The 22,371-nt window shown below is 25.4% G+C and overlaps 1 protein-coding gene across 1 annotated transcript; it reads left to right on the forward strand.

Annotated features, from left to right (window-relative positions):
- The first annotated feature begins 9,066 nt into the window (after positions 1-9,066).
- Positions 9,067-20,409, forward strand: LOC135928554 (endothelin-converting enzyme 1-like). The gene is made up of 15 exons (XM_065465010.1): positions 9,067-9,238; positions 9,816-10,019; positions 10,992-11,383; positions 12,079-12,168; positions 13,386-13,484; positions 13,972-14,049; positions 14,681-14,784; positions 17,967-18,025; positions 18,103-18,154; positions 18,198-18,265; positions 18,456-18,580; positions 18,869-18,934; positions 19,726-19,818; positions 19,873-19,949; positions 20,287-20,409. Exons 1-15 carry the CDS (start codon positions 9,067-9,069, stop codon positions 20,384-20,386), a joined length of 1,779 nt encoding a protein of 592 aa, XP_065321082.1. The 3' UTR covers positions 20,387-20,409.
- The last annotated feature ends 1,962 nt before the right edge of the window (positions 20,410-22,371 follow it).

Below are 22,371 nucleotides of genomic sequence, written 5' to 3' on the forward strand. Positions count from 1 at the left end.
ACCATTATCTGCAACAAGAATTACTTATATTTTATTGTAATTATATTTTTTTTAAATACAACCTTCCATTTTCCAAGCTTCTATTTTTTTTTTATCCCCTATCCTTTCCCGTAAATTCTATTTCTATATTTTTCACCTATATTTATTTTACCTTTTTAAAAATTGATACTACATTTTGACAACATATCATAAGTAAATATTCAAATAAAGTAACCCATGACCGGAAATTATTTACAATAAATTTTTAATATAATAATCTGTATAAAATTTGTACATTTTAAATTTATTTTATTGTATATTATCATTATAATAAATACATAATTAGATAAAGGGTTGTTATTTATACTAAGGTATTTTAATAATTATTACAATATATAATGAAATTCTTTGTAAAATTTTGTTATAAGCAAAAATATTTAAAATAATTATTTTTAATTTAGAATAAGATATATTGAGTGATCATAAAAAATGGGAGTTTTGGGAAGGCAATTTTTTTTCTTAAACTATATGGATTGAATTAATTTATTGATAAAATTTTCAAAATAATGCTTTTAGTCACCTATTAATCATAAATTTGGCCAAAATATTTTTATTAATATATTTCCATTTATGCTCTCTACTTACGTGGTTAGACACTAATAAAGCACAAAATATTGGCAAATTTTGGAATTAGTAATTCTAATTGCTCAGTCAATTTTAACAAAGATGATATAAAGATAACTATGAAAAATTAGTATTATATAATATTTTTAAGGACCTCGAAGGCCGGATGAAAGGGAGTTTTTGGACAAAGTCCCCAAAAAATATTTTAAACCCCCCACCCCCTATAGGTATATCCCTGCTACGCCACATACCCTAGCTTAGCTCTGTTGAACCTTCAACAATATGGGGCAAAAGCGCTATATCACATATCACGTAATAACATTAGTACCAATTATACTGACGAATTCATTGTTAAATTTCCATGTAAACTTTATTTATGAAAAATATATCTATAGATAATAAAACAACCAATAATAATTAACAGGTGAATAAAACTACAAACAAGTGTAATGTAATCTATAATAATAATACAAAGCGATAACTAAAATTTATTTATATTATTACAAAGTGTATCATTTTGACTTTAAAGTTATATTTCTTTGAGTTGTAAATTGCTACAAAGCTACCCTTAAACTACCTAATTTGCTAAATATTGAAATATTAACTATGGTGCGAAGATCATGTCGTAGTTACCTGTCGACACAAGAATTTACTTAATACCAGATAAGGGAAAAGATAGGGGGAAAAGGCCCACGCCCGATTGAGTAGAAATGTGATTAGGGAGGTGTAAAGTGAGATTAATTTTATATTAAGCACTGTAGATAATGAAGTACTTTTGGTGGTAGTAAAAATACGACTTGCCGTATATATTGTTAGGTGATCATTTTTGAGTTTAAAAGTTTTTCGATAGATTTTTTTTATTGTTGTTTAATTTGATAAATTACTACATGTTCAGATTTAGACTTAATATATAGTTTAAAACATTCAAAGTGTTATAATAATCCAAGTATTCTGAAAAAAGTGGCGTGGCGCCAAATTTTGTTTATGATTAAGGATTATGGAGTCCAGAAGTTGTGTACATATGGATTTGAGAATGGTTGGATATTTTTCAGCCTATGGTTGAAAATTTTGGGTTAATATTATTTTATCTCTTAGATACTAATTGATAAAATATAGTTTCTTATTTGAGACCTTTTTTCATATACCACATATTTCCACTATATAAGAACTTGAATTTTTAAAAAAAAAGGAAATGTAGAAAAATATTTTTTCAATATACTGTAAGTCCTACAATGATCATTCTAGAGTAATGCTGTTAAAGGGCCAGAGTCGATTTTTAAATACGGATCAATTAAGATTTTGGCCAAAATTATATTATCTAAGCTGGTAAATAGACCTTCAAACCTTTTTACCATTATATGAACAAAATATCGATGCTTACCTAATATTTTTTTGGCTAAGGTCTCAATCAGGTCTTTTAAAATTCGACCCGACCTTTTAACAACACTATCTGTAGACTCCTCCCTACTTAAATGATATATAAATTTAGTTTTAAAAAAAATCAATGATATGTATATACTACTAGCTTGAAATTTATGTATTAAATGCATTTTACATATATAGACGTAAGATGTAGGGTCATTTTATGGTTTGTACGTTGATTAAACTATATTCATTTAAATTAATGACGCGGAAATCACAAAAATATGCTACAGCTAACTCCTCTTATAAACTTTTAATTAATGAAATGCTAATCTCTTAGTTTAGATGCATAATTGAAAAAAGGAGAATCATGAAAGCGTTAATTATAAGCAAGATAAAATATATTTGAGCATAGGAAAATAATAAGTTAAAATAAGGCAAAATACCCCGATGCTCTTGGGCATTTGCTTATCTTTAGAAAATTGAATTTGGTATCTACAGGTAAAAAGAAATGCTAGCAAAGCCCAAAATTTATTAGCCAAGTAAAACATCATCCTTATCTGATTTATGGTAGTAGTGAAAGTTTTATATCACATTTTCAAATCAAGCCAATTTTCAAAAAACTAATTAGACAAGAATCAAAGAAATTTATTTAAGTAAATAAAATAATGAATGTAAATTATATCAAATAGAAAACGTGATAATTCAAAAAATAATTTCCCGAGTATTTTGAAGATAAAAACAAATAATCTATTAACTGATAATTTCATATAGTTATTTTTGTGTATATAAATATTGAATCAATTAATATATTAATTTAAATATTTGATTTATAGAACAATATTAGAAAGATTAAAGTTTTACCAATCGTAAAATTATTAGGAATCGCGTAATTTTGCGCGAATTAGAAAAAATCATTTAAGCTAACATTTTAATTTTCTATTAAAAATGATTTTTTTTCCGCAAGATACGCGCAAGCGCGATTCAATTCCTTGATATTTAGGACATAGCCTTAATAAAAGAAAACTTAAAATATTAATTTATAGAATAAAGATTGTATGTAAAGAGTAAAACTATACGTAAATATATTAGGGAAAACTTGATTCGCGTATTTTTTATAGCACTTTAGAACGCCCCCTAAATATTTTCCAATACAAATGAGCTATGAAGTGAAAATTTATAAGCTGGTTATTAAAAATTTGGCAGCGTATTGCTAGTTATGGTCCTTAAAATATTATCAAGAAACTTAATTCTTACAAATGGTAAAAACATTCGTACAAGAATGTGTGGGTCATAGGCTCATAAGACTTGATTCCTGGAAATTAGACGTAAATCTTGAACGTACCCATCCACTCCCTCATGCCATTGAATCTAATGAATTGAGTTAGGAATTATTTTTCTAATTTATAAACTCTTAAATCTCCGTTATAGCTATTTAAAAAGGTTAATTAATTTCCTTATAATTTAGTTCTTGCAATTAAGATTTTGATAATTTTACATTTTTTTAAGTTTATAATTTCAAAAGTTGTATAATATAATTTTAAATCTATTCCTTGCAATGTTAAAACAAACAATAGGGGAGATGTGCCATAAATGCTGTTTGAAGACAGGCAACCTTCCTTTATGCTTTTTATCTATTGGACCGATTTCTCTCAAAATTGGTCATAATGTGTATATTTATGATATGTACCTTACCTAAGTTCATTTATTGAATAGAGCTATCCAATAGAATAATATTTTAAATAAACTGGTACCTCTTTCTGGAAAAATGACGTTACACATTTTTTTTTTGTTTGGTGAAGAATTTATTAACTTAGATTACTTATATATTATATAAATAATATTATCCTTAGGCATTTAATATTATTCACAAAAAAAATTAGACTTTAAAAGTTTTATTTAATTTACATATAAAGGCGTTTAATAATAATAGAGAGATGAGTATTGTTTGGCCATGTATTGATTGGCCACAATTCACATATTCATTTTGAAATGAAAAGCTTGTGCAAAACAACATTTGATGAGATTTCAAATGATGGACAAACTTAATAATGTTTAGCAAAAAGATAATTAAGATATTTATAATATTACCATTAAATAGATTATGATAAATGGAGATATTCATACTAAGTAAATTCGTGTTTAATTAATTTTTTATATAATTAAAAACTGTAGAAATTTTAACATGGGTCTTTTACAAGTATTTCATATTGTAATTATTTCATATTTATAAAAAAAATTCTTAAATAATATATTATGGCAAGTTATCACATAGTATATGGCACGAAAACAACTTTCACATAATCTCATCTAGCTCATAAACTATTATAGATAGAGCTTTGATTTAATTTATTTTAAAGATTAATAATTAGGCTACACATTAATATATTATTTGTTTGGTTAAACCCTCTTAATACCTTTTTTTAAAGCAAAAAACATGGCCATTCATGGCACATTTCCTCTACTTTTTTTTTAAACTTCAGCTCCTAGTTACTAAACAGGGTTAATGCTATATTTTAGATAACAAGACCAGATTTTTTAGGTGTTGGTATAAAAATCACATAATCAATAATAAAATTGAATTATTCCATTTATAAGTTAAAATAATCATTTTATTAAATTTCAGGAGAGTCTCGCGACAATAGGGCTTCATTTTGTACCCAATATTTCATTTTTTTACTAATTGTATCTTAATGCAAATTTACACAATACTATAAAATGTTTCTCAAAACATACAAGAATGCCAGAATTGATTTTTTTAAAAATAATTATATATATAAATATACCTATTTGTAAATTTTTTATTTTTACAAAGTGTTTTCATAAAAAGTTAAATACAAATATGAACAATAACAAATTAAAAAATAGGTTCTAAAAAATCAAAAAGAATATATTATATTAAAAAATTATATAAATAAATATTATATTTATAAAAATATTAAAAAGAACTTTAAAAAAAAGGTGCATATTATCACCCTAGAGAGGAATAAATGAATGCTTAGGAAGTTGGACCAGAGAAATCTGTTGACGGAGATAGAATCCTTGTTAGGGTTCGCTTGTGATCTACCTCTTTTTTTCCCCCTATTATAGTTTAAATTTGTTATTGAGGCTTCATCTTCTACCCAATTATTTTTTTTTGTTATTGTATCTTTAATTCAAATTTACATAATATATTTTTAAAATGTTTCAAAACATACAATATGGCCAGTGATTACCTTTTATTCTTTAAAATAATTATAATATTTAATAATTTAAATCAAAAAAAAATCAAAATAAAATAATTATTATAAATTAATAATATAATATAAATATGACCGATGGCCATAAAATAATATATTTTGGTTATAACCCAAAATTTAAAGTTTCTGGCACGGAATCATTATTTTAATCAATAATTTTCAGTGAATAGTGTATAAATTTTTTATAAGATAATCGGCCTCTTATAAGTTATTATAAATATATAATGTATAGAAGAAGTATTAAATAATTAAAATTATCCATAAATTTTCACGACATTTTCACTACAAATTTTTATTATAAAAATCATATAAAAATAATATTAATTCAAAATTGACCGGTTTTTAGCTAAAACAGAGGACCCTATCTGGGGTTACTGCCTACGTCAGAAGGAATAGTAAAAAGTAATTATCTCAACTTTATATTATCACAAACGAGGCCTATAAATGAACATCCTATATTTGGGATACGTTTTGAATTACCCAGTTTGATAATGGATTCATCGAGGCAAAAAAAAATTTTGAAATTTTTTTAAATAGCTTATATTGACGCATTTTATATAAAATATTTAATATTATTATATATAAGCTATTTAAAAAGTTATATAAAAATTGAATTATATTGCAAAAAAATATATTGAATTAAATTCTTAAAATGTATATACCGGGCTTCATGGCTTTTCAAAACTAAAACTGCTAGACACCCATCGTACAATTAAGTATCCTCAATCTTCAACCGAATGTCCACAAAAGCTATTTGATCCAACATCTAACTGACTATATAAATTGTATTTTGTGATTTTGGGTCAATGAATATTTTATAGTTCACGTCTGTAAAACATTTTATTACATTGTGCTTCGCTAATTCTAAACCTTGATCTAATCAACGTCAATGTATGATAGGATATTAATGTTTATTCCTTAAGATTAATTTTGAATTAAAATACAATTACATGGATATACTACCATTTTATTTATAAAATATTTTATGTTTATTTTACATTAAAAAATATTAATAATATACTAAAATACCACTATAAAAAAATTCAAATATTTTGTCAGGAGCATCTGGACCCCGCTTACTCTAGAGAGGTCTGCGTGGACACAATCTTTCCCCTGGACTTAAGGTTCAGCTGTAGTAATCTTACAATAGCAATGTTTTTATGAGTTTTGGTCAAATAAAAAATAAACTTTCATTATTTAGCAAAAAAATAAATAGGAGGCAACGATAAAAAACCAAGTCATTATATAGACCAGATTTAAGATTTTTATTTAATAGACGTATCATTTGTTTTATGAGTCTGTTAGATAAAAATTTAAAAAGAGAAGTTTTTTAAGGGCAAAATTTGTTAACGATTTTTTCAGAAGGAATCACTCCCCCCCCCCCCCGACTTTGCTTATATTATCATAATTAAAATCAATAAATACAAATTTAATCTTTTTTTAGAAATAAAGAGTCATAAAAACAAATATTTATTTAAAATGCAATTCAAACATATCAAACTTATTCATTAGATTATAAATATCAAAACAAATAATTTCAAAAAGGTTTTTTATAAAAATAAAGGTAGTAGTATAAACAAAATAAAAGGAATTTTTATTATATACTTAATAAATCTCATTCCTCCATCTCTCACTCACCTTCGTCAAATGGTATAATATAGTAGTGATAAGTAAATATTCCATCTTTTGTAAATAGATAGGAACAAAGTCAATAAACACTTGAACTAATTATATCTAAAGTTAATTAATTTTAGATTTTATTCTACTGCTATCTTATCATACGTGACTATTATATTGTACCATTTAATAAGTCAAGCCTCGTCATACTCCTTCGTATTTATAATATAAATAAAAAATAAATTCCTGATCAAATGATTATGGAATTGATTGATTGATTATAGCCTTTTACATTAAAATCCCTAAATAGATATCGTAATTTCAAATTTTCCAAATATCAATTAAATTAAATTATATCACTAATAAAAAATGATTGATTCCTTCAAGCTAAAAAAAAATAAATAAGATATTATTTATATTATTTTTTTTTAACATGATCATTTTCAGGTTTTTCTTATAAAAAAGAAAAATTTTTTTTTAATCGACAATTTATTTATATTTTTATAAAATATTAATTTTAACTTAATTTTAATTTTTAGAAAAAGAGAAACGTTTTTTTATTTGAAATATATTTTTTAAATATTTTGTCCGAATAATTTTAATTAATTTGTCTTAAAAAAAATTTATACATCTTTTCATAAAAGTGTTCATAATCCCATTAATTAATATTTTTTTAAAAAAAAATAATAATTTGAAATGGCTAATCAGAATTTTAACTTCAGCTTATCTATATTAATAGCAACATTCATGGTATCTATTTTTTCTAATATTCCGGGATGTTCAACTGACGAAGATAGTTAAACTTATTTTTATAATAATATACCTATATAGTATTATAATAATAGTAAAGGGTATTATTCTTAGAGACAGAAGAGTCAATTATTCAATTTTATGGGTTAGTATCGGGTGAGGGATAATTACAAAAATCAGACTAAGGCGGCTTTTATAATGGAGGTGGACATCCGAACCTTCAGAAGTCGATCTCATTGGAAATTATGTAAAAGTTCATTAACTTGATTTGAATAGCGTACTGGTGGGTACATTTTTAGAGGCGGGTCGTATCAAGATGTATGCTTCTATAAACATTTATATCATCTGGATTGATTTTTTTTACGGATCACATGACTTCGAGCGTCCCATATAATTACTATCTCAAATTTTTTTTCTTCTTATTTTTATAGATTATTTGGAAGATGATTAGAAAATTATACTGTTGTTACTATTAGCCAGTTTAATAATTTATTCAACTGTTTTGAAAAACGATAGAAAGATATTTTTTTCAATTATTTTAAAAAAAAATTAAAACAAAAAAATGAAACATTTTTAAAAGGCAATTTATCTGAGAATAAAATAATATATTTTTCCAAATTGAATACATTATTTATATATAAATAACATAAATTATCTGATTAAAGCAAAGTTTAACATGCTCAAATTTCAAAAATCTTCAAAGATTCTTAGTCTTTTGATGATCAAAAAATGTGAAAATTTTTGTTAAACTCTGATTTAAAATGTATTTAAAAATAAAATTCGATAGAAATTATTTCCAGGAATATTAAAAATAAGTTATTCTTATAGTAATATTCATTTTTTTTTATATTTGTTTACCATATTTATATAACATAATTTGGTAATAAATACCTTTAATTAGCTAACAATATTTAAAAAAACTCCCCGAAATCGAAAAAAAGAAGAAAATATTATCATGTGAGAGGTTTGCTTGCCATAGATTAGCTTATTTTATCTGCGAATTTTGGCTCCATTTCCAATCTTCTCCATTTTGAAATTACTAGTTTCTAAAGGCATAAAAGATATTCTTCATACATTTAGTTTTAACGATTCTTTGGAACATTCAAAATATTAGAAATAATGAAGTGGAAATCCTTTTATAGCTCTTTGAAAGACTTGAAGATTTCAATTCTTAGTGAAATTCACGAATTAGAATTGCAGCTTATAAAACATCACTATATCCAGTTCCTTTTACCTAAAGCAAATATTTAGGCTAATATTTTTATAATTAAAAATTTCTTCAGGAACCTAAATGTTTTCTTTGATATTTCTACCTTTATTTTTTAAAATATATATTTTTTACGCCACTCGTTATATAAAGTAAAATAGTAAGTATAGACAAAGGTATCTGGTGGCTATTTTTAATCTATAATGATAATTTAGTTATAAAACTATTTTCGTTTTAGATTAAAGTCATACATATATTTTTAAATTAGATCTGTCCAATACTTTTGACATGAGTGAAATAACATTCTTGATGGATCAAAGTATCGATCCATGCACAGATTTTCACAAATACGCTTGCGGAGGTTACATTGAAAGCACTTCCATTCCTGACGGTTATAATGAATGGAACCGGTATACCCAAAATTACGAAGAGATACTTTTGATCATCAAAAATTTATTGGGTAAGATTAATCATTAAGTAGTTAACTTGAAATTTGTATCCACATTATGAAGAATTAAAGTTATTTTAATTAAAAAAAATTTTTATGTTTAAATTAAACCGTATTTTAATTTATAATTTATTTATTTCTTATAACATATTTTTTGTTTATTTTATACCTCTCTAAGTTAAAAAAAATACACGATTTCATAACAACAGATATATTACATCCTAAATAATAGACAGCTAAAAAATAAACCGAGTTTAATATTTTTATGGTTGATTTATTAATAATATCTAAACTAATTAAAAATTGTAAATTTTGCTTAAAATAAAAGTGATAGTTAAACTGTAGTGTATCTTATGATCGTCAAATACAACATCTATATTTAATTTTGGCATGTCTAAAATATGGATGGATAAATGGGAGGGGATTTAGGTAGGGAAGATGGAAGTAATTTGATTTGAAAAGAAATGATAGAAAAATTTATAGTTAATTTTTAAAAATTGGATATAATTATAAATTCTTTTACGATAATGGGTAAACCCTCCCTACATGTAAATATATCTCAAAAGTTTTTTTTAAAAAAAAAATAAAGAAAATCCTGACACAAAATACGAAGGAGAAGCCGAGAGACAAGCCAAAATATATTATGATTCTTGTATAGATACAGCCAACACTAGGGAACAATTGCAAGGAAATCCTTTAATCGATCAATTGGAACTGTATGGGGGCTGGGACGTGATAAACGCCGATAATAAACCTTCCCCTTTTATAGACGAATCTTCCGGATTCAAACAAAGTATTTAAATTTATATTTTACATAAAACACACTGCTTGAGTCCTAAAAAAAACGTTGCCATTCAATGTTATTTTTTGAACCCATTTCATATTTGAATGTAATTTTGTCAATAATGGGGTCTAGACTTACGATTAGAGGGTGGTCATCATTTTCGACATTCAATAACATATTTCCTTTAGAACCGGAAAAGGTTTATCAAAAAAGGGGAATTCAGATCTAAAATTAATAAAAAATAAAGGAATCCATATTTAAAATTAGTCAAAATAAATGAAATGAAATCCTAGTAAAACAAAATTTCTGAGGCCTTACAATCTCCACGAAATGTGTCCTTTTAATACGCCATTGATGGCCATATTCGGAAGGTTCATTGTTACTGCGTATCATTATTTTATAGAATTATATTTAGTGTCTTAAAATTTGATGATTCAATGAAAAATAAATTTAAAATCAATTAGTGTTGATGATTGCTACAAAGCAAATTTTAAAATGAAACTAAGTTTCTCTGTCAAGTTTGAGTCAGGTATTAGGAAATAAGCAAATTATTTAATTATAAATCAAAAAAAATTTTTTTTGATCAAATTTAATTCAAACAAAGTTAATCAATAATATTAAAGGTTTTGTGAATGTCGATAATATTAACTCTTCTATATCCTTATATGTATAAGTTTATAATTGAAACTATATTTATTTTAAGATAAGTGTTTAGATGATGAAAATTTTCCTAAAGCATTATGTTATACTTTAAATATAAGGTCCATATTAGAGTATTTACTAAGGTGATTTTTTTTGTTTATAAAAATAAACAAGAATGGTAACATCAATTTTGATTAATTATGTTGCAATATAGTGAAATAATAATATTATATTACTAACTTCCCTTTCATTTATTTCGTTTTTTTTGCATATATCTTCTATTTTAATTAAAATGAATCACATTCGTCTTCTATGCAATCTTTCTTTATCAACAAAAAGTCATATTCCCCGATAGAGGCTTCGCTAACGATCCTGAATTATTTAGTGTGGATTTGAACATAGATCCCAAAAACTCTTCCAGATATTTACTCACCATCTCTGTAGGCAAGCTCACTCTCCCAAACAAGGACATCTACGAAGTCAATGCCACGCTTAAGAATCAAGTACTTTACGATGCTTACTTGAAGTACATGACAAACGTTGGAAAGTTGTTGATATCGAACAGTCAAGATGTTTCCAAAGAATGTGATTTGCAAGAAAAAGAGATAAATGTCAGTTGTAACGACATTAATGGCGATTTGCAGAGCGAAGAAGGTCAGCAGAAACAGATAGACGATCAACTCAAAGAGGTTATGTCAAACGTTCTGGAATTCGAGAGCGATATGGCTAAGGTAAAATAAAATAAATAATTTAAATACTACGTATCATTTATAATATTTTAGAAAAGGATTTACTAGTTTTAGTTATCCTTAAGCCCCCTGCTCCGCTATAACGCCGTTAATTTTATTATAGTTAGCTACCCCATAAAAATAATTTTTTTTTAAACTTAAACTTCTAGTCATCATTTTTGCTCGCAATTCGGAATCAAGAAATCATAATAGATTTTGAAGATGTTATTTTCATTTTTTTATACTCTAAAAATCTCATTTCTATTAAGACAGTTATTTTATATTTTTTTAAATTTAAAAAATAGGAACAAATAACCAAAGTAAATAGTGTCCACTGTTTTTCTAAATAGAAGTCGTGGCCCTTGTTTTATTTATTAATTTATAAATGATAATATTTCGGTATAATAATGAAGGAAAGTTAGTATACTAAGGTTCAGGCACATCCAAATTTTAGAAAAAAAGGATATAGTATGGTTATTAAGAATGTTTTAAACCCTATAGATTGTAAATTAGGTTTAAAAAAATATAAAATAATGTTTAATGGGCTGAGTGTCTAAAAAGAGTTGTTTTTTTTGCCGTGATGAAACTTTGTCGCGTATAGCTAAATTTATAAATTACTTTTGATTTATTTCCTTTCGACATTCAATCTGACTTTTGTTATATATCAAAAAAAACACATTATACCCATTTTAATTCAGATTACTCCACCATTGAAAACTCTCTACACTTTTGAGGAATCGCGATATGTCGTAATGTCGCTGAAAGAGTTGGACGAAAAATTTGATTTCGTAAGTTTTTAGAAAATAAAAATTTTTAGAACCTTTTTTTAAAGCTGGACCTACAGTTTATTGTGAATTTTTAAACTATAATTCACAATTTTTTAAAATTATTTTATATTGGTGGCTAAATTTGACAACTACCAAAAAAATCAAACGTTTGCGACAGAAATCATAGTGGACGTTTACAGCTGATTTGAGTCTAAAAATTTAAGTGGTATCATGTAGGATTTTTTGTATTTAATTTGAATCCTGTGATAATATAAGAATTTTTAATATTAATAACGAAATGTCTATTACATTAAAAGATTTTATAAACTCAATCAGCTGTTAAATAAAGTCCTATCACTTCACTAAGAAATCCGTCTATAAGAAAATAAAAAAGATAAGTGCGTTGAGGGGAAATTTAAATGAAATTGTTTTAAGTTAATGACTCAAAACTAACTGATACCAAAAAATAACGGGAAATATTAAATATTCAATTAAAACAAAGATGAATTGGAAAAGATTCGCTAATCAAATTTATGGACCTCATAATTTATTTTTATCTCCCGATCACCCTTTTTGGGTCAGGTCCTTGCCCTACATGGAAAAGCTAACTATTCTTGTCAAGCGTTATTTAAATGACCCCGAATTATCTAGGTAAACTATTTTATTAACAATATGAAAATTATAAAATATATTTTCTAATATGGGGCATTCTATATTGATCTCTATTTATAGTAGTGTTAAGTATTACGATGAGACAATTTGCTGTAAAATAAAATCAGTTGTGACATCGCTTAGCGCTGCTCAGCGCATTTTCTAACCTTCATCGCGGTTACTGTAAACGAGGTCTTACCTACGAGTTTTAGTATTGCTCACAATTTAAATGATTTGATAATAATAAAAAACAATCAAGATCAGAATGAGTTAAAATAATATCTTTAAAAAAATATATTAGAGTTTTAAATGACTACATAATGTGGCAGAGGACAAAACCACTGACAAATTACTTATCGCAAAAGTATAGGGATGCCTTTGACCCAGTTCAAAAGGCGGATAAAAAGGAAAATTATGAAAAATTGCCTGCTTGGAAAAAATGCCTCAATGAATGGCCTACATTTATGCAGTTCCCGCTCAGTTCCCTATATCTGAGATCTAATTTTAATTCCAATGATAAAGTTAAAGTAAAAATATCTATTACTAATCAGGAATCGATTGAAAACCAAATTTTTATTTTTTTTTAGGTGGAAGGGATGGTTGATTTGATAAAGGTGGCTTATAAAGAACGTTTAACTAATCTTGATTGGATGGATGATCTCACGAAGATAAAATCTGTGGACAAGGTTTATTTTAAAAAAATTTCTTATTTCCTTTTAAAAAGTATAATTTTAGTAAAATTTTATTTTTGGTTTTAAAACATAAGACCCTGGCCATTTTTTTTAAAAAATTTTAATATATTTTAGTCCCAAAAGGGTTTTTTAAAAAATTATGACTACAAAATGAGGATCTTTCTGGATAAGGGTTTTGTATGACAATAATAAGTTATACAAAACCCTAATCTAGCAATATTAATTTTTTTTAGGTCTTAAATTGTAAATACAAATGTATAAAAATGAAGTCTAAAATATTTTTCATTGTGCAAATATAATACAATTTTTTGATAAAGTATACGAATTCCTCAGCTAGCAGGATTAATTTATTTGGCCCTTAAATTACAAATGTAGAAAAATATTTTTAATCTGACAATTCATTTAACAATAAGTCAAATAATAAATTAACAAAAAAATATTAAAAAATATTTTTTAAAAATTTATATACATATATTATTAGGTTGATTCGCTAAAAGTCAAAATTGGTTATCCTGAATACGTAGTAGATCCCGTTAAATTGGACCAAGATTATCAAGGAGTATATAAATAGAAAAATAATTAAGATTACTAATTTAAGAATGATAAATATTTATTCAAAATTAGCTGCATTTGTTAATTAAAATAAAATATATATAAATATGCAATAATTAATAAAACCAACCAACTACATAAATACTATTTAAAATCATATTAATTTGTTTTATAATTCTGTAAAATTATCAAACTAAAAAATTAGGAGTTAAACTTTCCTAAAATCTATTTATTGAGGTTTATCGCTTGTAAAAATTAAAAATTATAAAATAATTTTATGTAAATTTCCCCTTTTGTGTGATCATAGTTAAAATAAAATGGAGTGGACCAACATTCCTCTGTCCCCATGCCCGGTGTTTCTTTATAACATACTTTACTTTTAAATATATTTAACTCTTTTATTTTTTATTTATATCTTAATTGTGGATATGAGAATTGATTTTTTTATAATATTTGTTTACGATCACTTTTAGTTAAAATTCATTTATTAATCCTAAAAAATTAATGAATCTTCACGAAGTTACAAAAATAAAAAACACAAGCCTAAAATTTTGTAATCAATATTTTTTTTATTATTTTCATTTTCTCATTATCATTTTTTTTATTTTTTTTTAAAAAAAAATAAAATAAAACTAAAGCTAGATATGCAAAAAGACACTTTCTTTAAAAATTTCTTTAGCCAAAAAAGGGTAAAAGAAGTAAACGAGTTCAAGAGAGTTTTTAAACCTGTCGACAAGGAACGGTAGTAACAATATTTACTTTAATTTATTAAAAAATTTTGTTAGATCATTAATAATACACAAGATTACAGATAAAATAATTTTTTTTAATGTCGTATTGGTGTATATTAGGTGTTCTGGGGGCAATTTTTTAAATTATGAAAAATTAGTGTTACAACATTTGAATTTCAATGCATTTTAACCCTTAAATTTTGTGTAATTATTCAATAAGAAAAATCTATATAAAAATGAATATAAGTTTAAGTTTTGTTTTTAAATGTCAACGGAAAAATGGTTTGAAATTCACAGTGTGAATACTTATTTTATACGGGATGGAATATATTTCCAGTCAAATCAGCGTCTAAAATAAATTATTTGAGATTAAAAATCCTATAGATTCCGTATCCCAATACGACACATATAATCTTTTGAAAATAATTGTGCATAAAAATATATTTAAATATTCTAAATTTAAAAAAAAAAAATAACGTTGCAATCTGTATAGATAGAAATACTAAAATCTATGTTTGGTCTTATTCCAAGAAAATTTTATGTGGAAAAACTATTTTTATCATTTTAACGGAAAAGACCTAGATATATTTTGATCTTTTTTCAGTAGGGAAGAGCGGGGATCATGGTATGAAAGGCAAAGTCAATAAAATTAAAACTACTTAATAATATTGAATAAATATTATCACAATTCCACTTATGCTACATAAAAATTATTCTTTAAAAAATTATTTTTAAACAGTATTCATTTTTCTAAAAACAAAATCAGAAGAAGAATGAACCGTGAGGGTTTTTTGAGCTGCAAAACATAGATTTTCTTTTAAATGCAAAAATGATATTTATTATTACAACTAGAGGGCTGCAATGGGCGGTTTTTAGCCGACAAGCCTGTCCGTCCAACAATTTTTAAAAATTTAACCAGTCCATAGTTTTAAAAAAATATACCATCCCTTAAGTCTAAAATTCTTTACCCACCCGCTCATTATTTATGGAAAAAATTTTAACCCACGCTACTCATAAAATTTTAATATTCTTTCAAATTTTTTGGCATCTAATAATAAATCCCTACAAAAATTTTTTTATAATTTAGGAAATTGCTATATAAAGTTAAAATTACAGGGAGCATATTTTTTTAAATGTTTACTTCAACTGATTTTAAATAATAAATAAGGTTTTAAATTTAACCCCCCCCCCCGCTCGCTCTTTAAAAAATTTTAAATAGCTCGCCCGCCAGCTGACTTAGATGGGTGGGCGTGGGTAGACGGGTTAAAAAGCCGCCCAATACAAACCTCTAGTTGCATCTACTTTGTTGATAAAAATAAGCCATAGTAGATAATAATTATGAAGAATTATGAAGAATTAATTTTAAAATTGCAACAAGGATCCTTGTGCCCAAAAATATGATTTAATTCGGACAAATACGCATGAACAATTAAGATGCATTTACTAGATAATTAATGTAGGTTCTTGCTCTGTCATGAAACCTACATTTGTTTTCTGCATAATGGCTACAGTAAAGAACCTATTTTCAAATATATTCATTGTTTCTTTTATTTAATATAATTTTTTTTACCATATTCAAATTTCAATAAACGAAATTTAATTGTAAAATAAGCGCTCGTAAAGCTCTTACGTCTGAAAAGTAGTCTCAGACCCTCAATAGCTTTAAAATTTATTTATGCTAGTTTAAGCATATTTTTTGTTAAAATATAGAATAATTATATGTAGAATAAGGTTTAATCCTTTATATAAGAAAGTTATTGAATAATTAGACTATTTTTGATAAATCGTAGCATTTACAAAGTTAAAAATAGATGCTTATTTTAGTAATATATATTTGGCTAAAAAACATTAACCATTGGAGTTGAGCACTTTAGAAGAAAACCCTGAGGCTCGCAAGAACCTCGGGCTTATAAGAACCCCGTTATAACCTATTTATTCATTTTTTTGCTAAGATATACTAAATTCTTAGGATATCATTTATCTACATACAGGGTTCAATACAAGTTATTGTAGGCAGAGATGCATATTTTAACTCTAATGGTGTTTATTAATTGAGCTAAAGCGTTTAACCTTGTGTTATTCCCTAAAAAAAATGCTAGGTTGTTTAATTTAAGATGGCATTTTATGATAAAAATATAAACTATTTTGCGATTTTGAAAGCAAAAAAATCTGAAATATGCAACATAAAACGCTTCGATTTGCAAACACTATTAAAAATTATAAAAAAAAATATATAGTATACATTAGCATTTAAAAGCAGGTTTAAAATGCCTGATTATTGCTTATGTTTTAAGTAGATTTAAATAAAGCAATTTCGCGTTAGTTTTTTGACAATCTTTTTTATAAAATTTGTACTTATTCAATGGTTATATATTGAATTAATTATTATAGATATTTAAAATATCAAGGTATAATATAAAATATGGAATGAGATAAAACAATTTGAAAATGGAGGTTTACTATACCCGACTCACTCACTAACGTTTCTTACACCCAATGACATATAAAAATACCTAGAATAACACTTCATTCATTTAAATGTGTACCAATACAAATCAATTGGTGATATGATCAAATATTTTGAAATATCTTTTTTAAATCGGAGTTAAAGGAAAGGAAAACCAAAAATGGCATGTCACCAGCTGATTTGTAAGTCTATTTATGTAATCAAATGGCATAAGCTTCCACCTTTTCTCCTCGAGGATTAATAATAACCAAAGTTCCTTTAAAGAATATACTAAAATCTTGTGATAGTCATTCTAATTTCTCTAATTAGAATGACGCCTTAAGAGTTAAAAAAAGCTTTCGATAGCTAATATTATTTTTATACATAAAAATATTATTAATTAATAAAAATTGATAAAAAAACGTCAATCAAATTAGGACAGTTGTTCTTGTACATTAGGAAGTAAAAACAAGAAATCAAGTTTAAACTGAACCTAATAACTTTTTTTTACTGAATAAATCAAATTATAAAATAGTAAAACAATTACAGCGTGCACGGGTTTATGTAGATTTTTGGGTCAGCTTTCTTTCTTTCTTTCTTTCTTTCTTATAACTAATCCGTTTATAATGTTAATTTTTTTTTATTCTACTTTGTAAAAATTGAATTTATATGTTTAAAATTCATATTATATTATATTTGTATTGAATATGGATTCATACAATTAATTATATTTTTAATATGTAATAGGTGGTTTTTACCTCCTCACACCGTTAATGCATATTACGATCCTTCCAAAAATGAAATAGGTTTTTATAGTTTTAATATATAAAAATAATTTTAAATAAATAAATGGCAACATTTTATATACATTATATAATTCAAGTGTTTTTGGCTGGAATTTTGCGAAAACCGTACTATGATAAAGCTTATCCAGAGTAAAAATAACATAAATATACTAAATATATTATCATTTTATAGCGCATATCTTTTTGGAGCTATAGGATCCATTATAGCTCATGAAATAACACATGGCTTTGATGACAACGGTAAATATATGTTAAAAAATATATATAAAGGTAAAAGGAACGAGGTAGGAAAGAATATGAAAGGTATGGTAGGGTAAGGTAAAGTGAAGTACATAGGCTAAATTCAGTTAGATAGATAAATAACCCATTTAATTACTCATGTTTCTTCCACCCATTGAAATATAATAATACCTGAAATGACAATTTATAGGTAGGCAATACGATAAAGATGGGAATGTGAACTTGTGGTGGACCAACAAATCAATAGAATCTTTCGTCGAAAAAACGAATTGTTACAAAGATCAATATTCAGATTACTCGATTGATGACCATAAGGTTTATTTTCTCCCATATAGATAAAATATAATCGATCTGTTTTAGGATTTCATATTATTTTGCCTTTGAGCTTTATATTTTTTTTGTCTTGTTTACAAAACAACGTTTAAATATTCAAAGAATAATCTATTGGTCCGGATTTTATGTTCACCCCATGAAATACTAATTTAATTTTGATTGTATATAATGTAGCGTGAACGTTGGATGAATATTTTTTATATTATTAATATTTCATATAACAGTATAATATCTATAACTATTGTTATGTAACTCATAAAATATTTAAAGCTGAACGGCCAACTAGCATTAGGAGACAATATAGCAGATAATGGAGGCGTCGCCATATCATTACAAGTTTATATTTTTTTTATTCGTGAAGCAAATCATCAAAAATTGATCATTATTAATTTTTTAAAATTATATAAAAAAACAATATTATAGAAAAAAATCTACGTGGCTTGCTTATAATACCTGTCTCCTAAAAATTCCAAACTATAAGAATTATAAAACCCCCAGGCTCATAAGAACCCCGGTCTCCTTTAATGTATCTAAGTTAAAATTGTTCAGCAAATATTAGCTATATAATATTTATTATATATATAATGCATAAAATAAAAGGGGAATAAATCTTAATCCCTCTGTTTTCAAATATTTTTAAATAATGGATCAACACTAACCAAGACCAAAATATCGCGTTCCCTCTTATTTTATTATAATAGTGCTTACAAATTGAGCAAAAGCATTAAACTATCTGTTTACACAAACTATTTTGATTTTAACCCAAAATAAAAAATTTATCAATATGGTCGATAGCATTTGATATTCATGATTAAAAAGACACCAAAAAAACAAAGCAATTTTATTTCATACAATTTTATTATACTTATTTAAAAAAATTTAAAAAAAAATTAAAAGTCAATATAAGATGTTAATCACATTTAAATGCTAATACTTATAATTATAATAAAATTTCATAGTTAATTTTCTCTAAAAAACCGTACAAATTGTCACCACAGAGCACACAAGTTCAAACCAATGAACGTTTTACTTTGCTCAGATAAATTTATAAAATAAAATAGTAGTTTATTTTTATTTTTCGATATAAATTTTAATAGTTTTATGAAACTATTTTTTTTTTAAATTAGGCATTAAAAAATTATCCTACCAAGAACAAGATTGCTACATCTTCTATTTCCAGTATGACTGATGATCAACTGTTCTATCTTGCTTATGCCCAAGTTTATAATTAATAATTTGCTATGAATAAAATTGAAATTTAAAATACTAATAAGGCTTATTGTTCTATAGAGACACCCGAGGCGCTATATTTACAAATTAAGACCGATTTTCACAGCCCAAACAAATACAGGTTATTTATATATTTAAAATACATAGTATATAAATGAATTATTCTTATTTTGAATTCTTTCTAAACCTAAACTTATATGTCCTCTACAATTAACGAAACGTACTATAAAAAAAAGCATGCTTTATTAGTGTCCTGATAGACATTTTTTTTAAATTTAATAAATTCCTTAAACTGTACCAAGCACAATTGTTTTAGACCTAGCTATAATCGATTTCTTAACGTTGCGTTTAAAACGCTTTCAATAAACTCAACTTAACTAGCAAAATACACGACTGTAATATAACTTCCTTATTGATTTAAAATTATAATTATCATATTTATTATATTGAATGCACAGAATAATCGGAGTTGTATCGAACCTAAAAGAGTTTTCAGAAGCGTATAACTGTCCAGCCAATTCAAACATGAATCCCATTAAAAAATGTACTTTATGGTAGTTTTTAGAAAATTTTTTTTTGGGGGGAAAAAGAATACAAGAAGAACAAATCAAAAAAAAAGCGAAATAATTCATTTCTATAATATTCTAGAATTTATATTCATTCAAATTAATTCTCTCATTTATTACTTTTATATAGGGTAAAACCGGAGTTATGGCGAACCCTAAAAAGCAAACCTTAATAAAATTAAACAAAAAATATATCATTTTGTTCAGCTCTATTAGTTTGATGGTAGGTTTAAATTTTAAAAATACAGATCTATTACCTTTTTCGAAATTTTATCTTTTCTGGAATTTTTTTTTGGAAACTAGTGAACCCTATTCGGGAACGAACTAGCCTTTGCTCGGGGTTATTATAAGCTCTGCTTAATTTTTCATTAGAACTTATTTAATGATTTTAAGCATAAAAGTAATACATATAATCATTTATAAACAAAAAAAATGGGATTATTATTCACAATTTTTGCAAATAAAAAAAGGATAAAAATTATAACATCTTCCATGTGATCAATAAATATATTTACGACATTGAAACCAGTCTTGATTGTTATGATGCTTGTAATACATCTTTTTTTTGCACACTTAACATGTTTTTCTTATTAATAATATTTTTTGATTTTTTTTTCTTTTATTTGATCTCTCCAATGGTCTTTTTTTCCATGTTAAAATTTATAAAAAAAATGGAGAAAAAGGCTCGTTCTAACTTCATAAAAATATCCCCACATATTTTGATTCAATTCTGATCGGGTACATTGATATTCTATAAAAATAGAATTTTTTTTCTTTTATATAAGATGGTTTTTGGGTGGTAAAAAAATGTATAGTTTAAAAAAGTTACTTTGCAGGTAAGAATCATCTAATGCCGTATAAAAATTCTTCAAGCTGTCAGATAGAAATATAAATTATAGCCGCATATGCATTATATAATTATATAGTTTTGGTTAAAAAAAAGTTAACCCTTAGAGTTTAATACTCTAGAAAATAAAGCCACATCTCGCTATAACCCTGGGTTCATTATATCACCGGCCTCCCCTACTCTCTATACTGTATGTTACCAATTTGAATTATATTAATCTGGGTGATATTAGAAATGAACCATTTATTTATAATAAATTTTTATATATATTAGATCTGTAATGATATATATATTAAAATTAGACATGATATTGTTTGTAACTATTAAAAGAGATAACTATAAAATAAATAAATTTTCTGGCATAAAAAGGTTAGAAAATAATATTTTTAAAAAATTTTCTGGAAAGACTTTGAAATAAACGAAATAGAGGAAAACGAAATTAGTCGAAAACGTAATTACCAAATTACTTCCAATTAATACAAGATATCGTCTGCTGAGTATTGTAGTGTTTTATTTTTTGTATCCATTCTTAATAACATTTTAATAAAATAAGATTTCTTGAATGTTAAAGATCACATTATAGTATTCTAAATTATCCTCCAATCAAAATGCAATTTACGAAAATGTAGATATAGAAAAATATAATAATCCACCGGTAATATATTATGGGCTAATGTAGAATTTCAAATCATTCGATTTATTATTATAATAGGCCTTACCACGGACTGCTTAGTAAGCCCAAAAAAGTAAACAAAATTGGGCAGCTATTGATTAACCTTTTATATAATTTAAGAAATCGTCCGGGCTTATATATTTTTTTATTTCTGCATTTAGAATGGTCAAAAATATTAAGATGGCAAGCACTTGCACTTTACACGCAATTATTTAATACTAGCAGATAGCAGGTCGCGGAAGACGGGTGAATCACAATTTTTCCTTTTATTTGGGATAATGATGTATAGCATTGAATGGTTTCTATACTATATCGGCGTAATTTTTTCTTTATATACAAAAAATATTTGTGGTTTAGGAGTAGTTGAGGCGGTGTGAGTCAGATATATACCTTAATTTTGATAAGAGATGATTCTGAACTAAAATCTCAGAATTGTCAAATTTCTTCATAAATCATA

Source organism: Gordionus sp. m RMFG-2023, chromosome 4 (genome assembly GCF_954871325.1).
Source record: "Gordionus sp. m RMFG-2023 chromosome 4, tfGorSpeb1-WG-v2, whole genome shotgun sequence".
Lineage (NCBI taxonomy): Eukaryota > Metazoa > Nematomorpha > Gordioida > Chordodea > Parachordodidae > Gordionus > Gordionus sp. m RMFG-2023.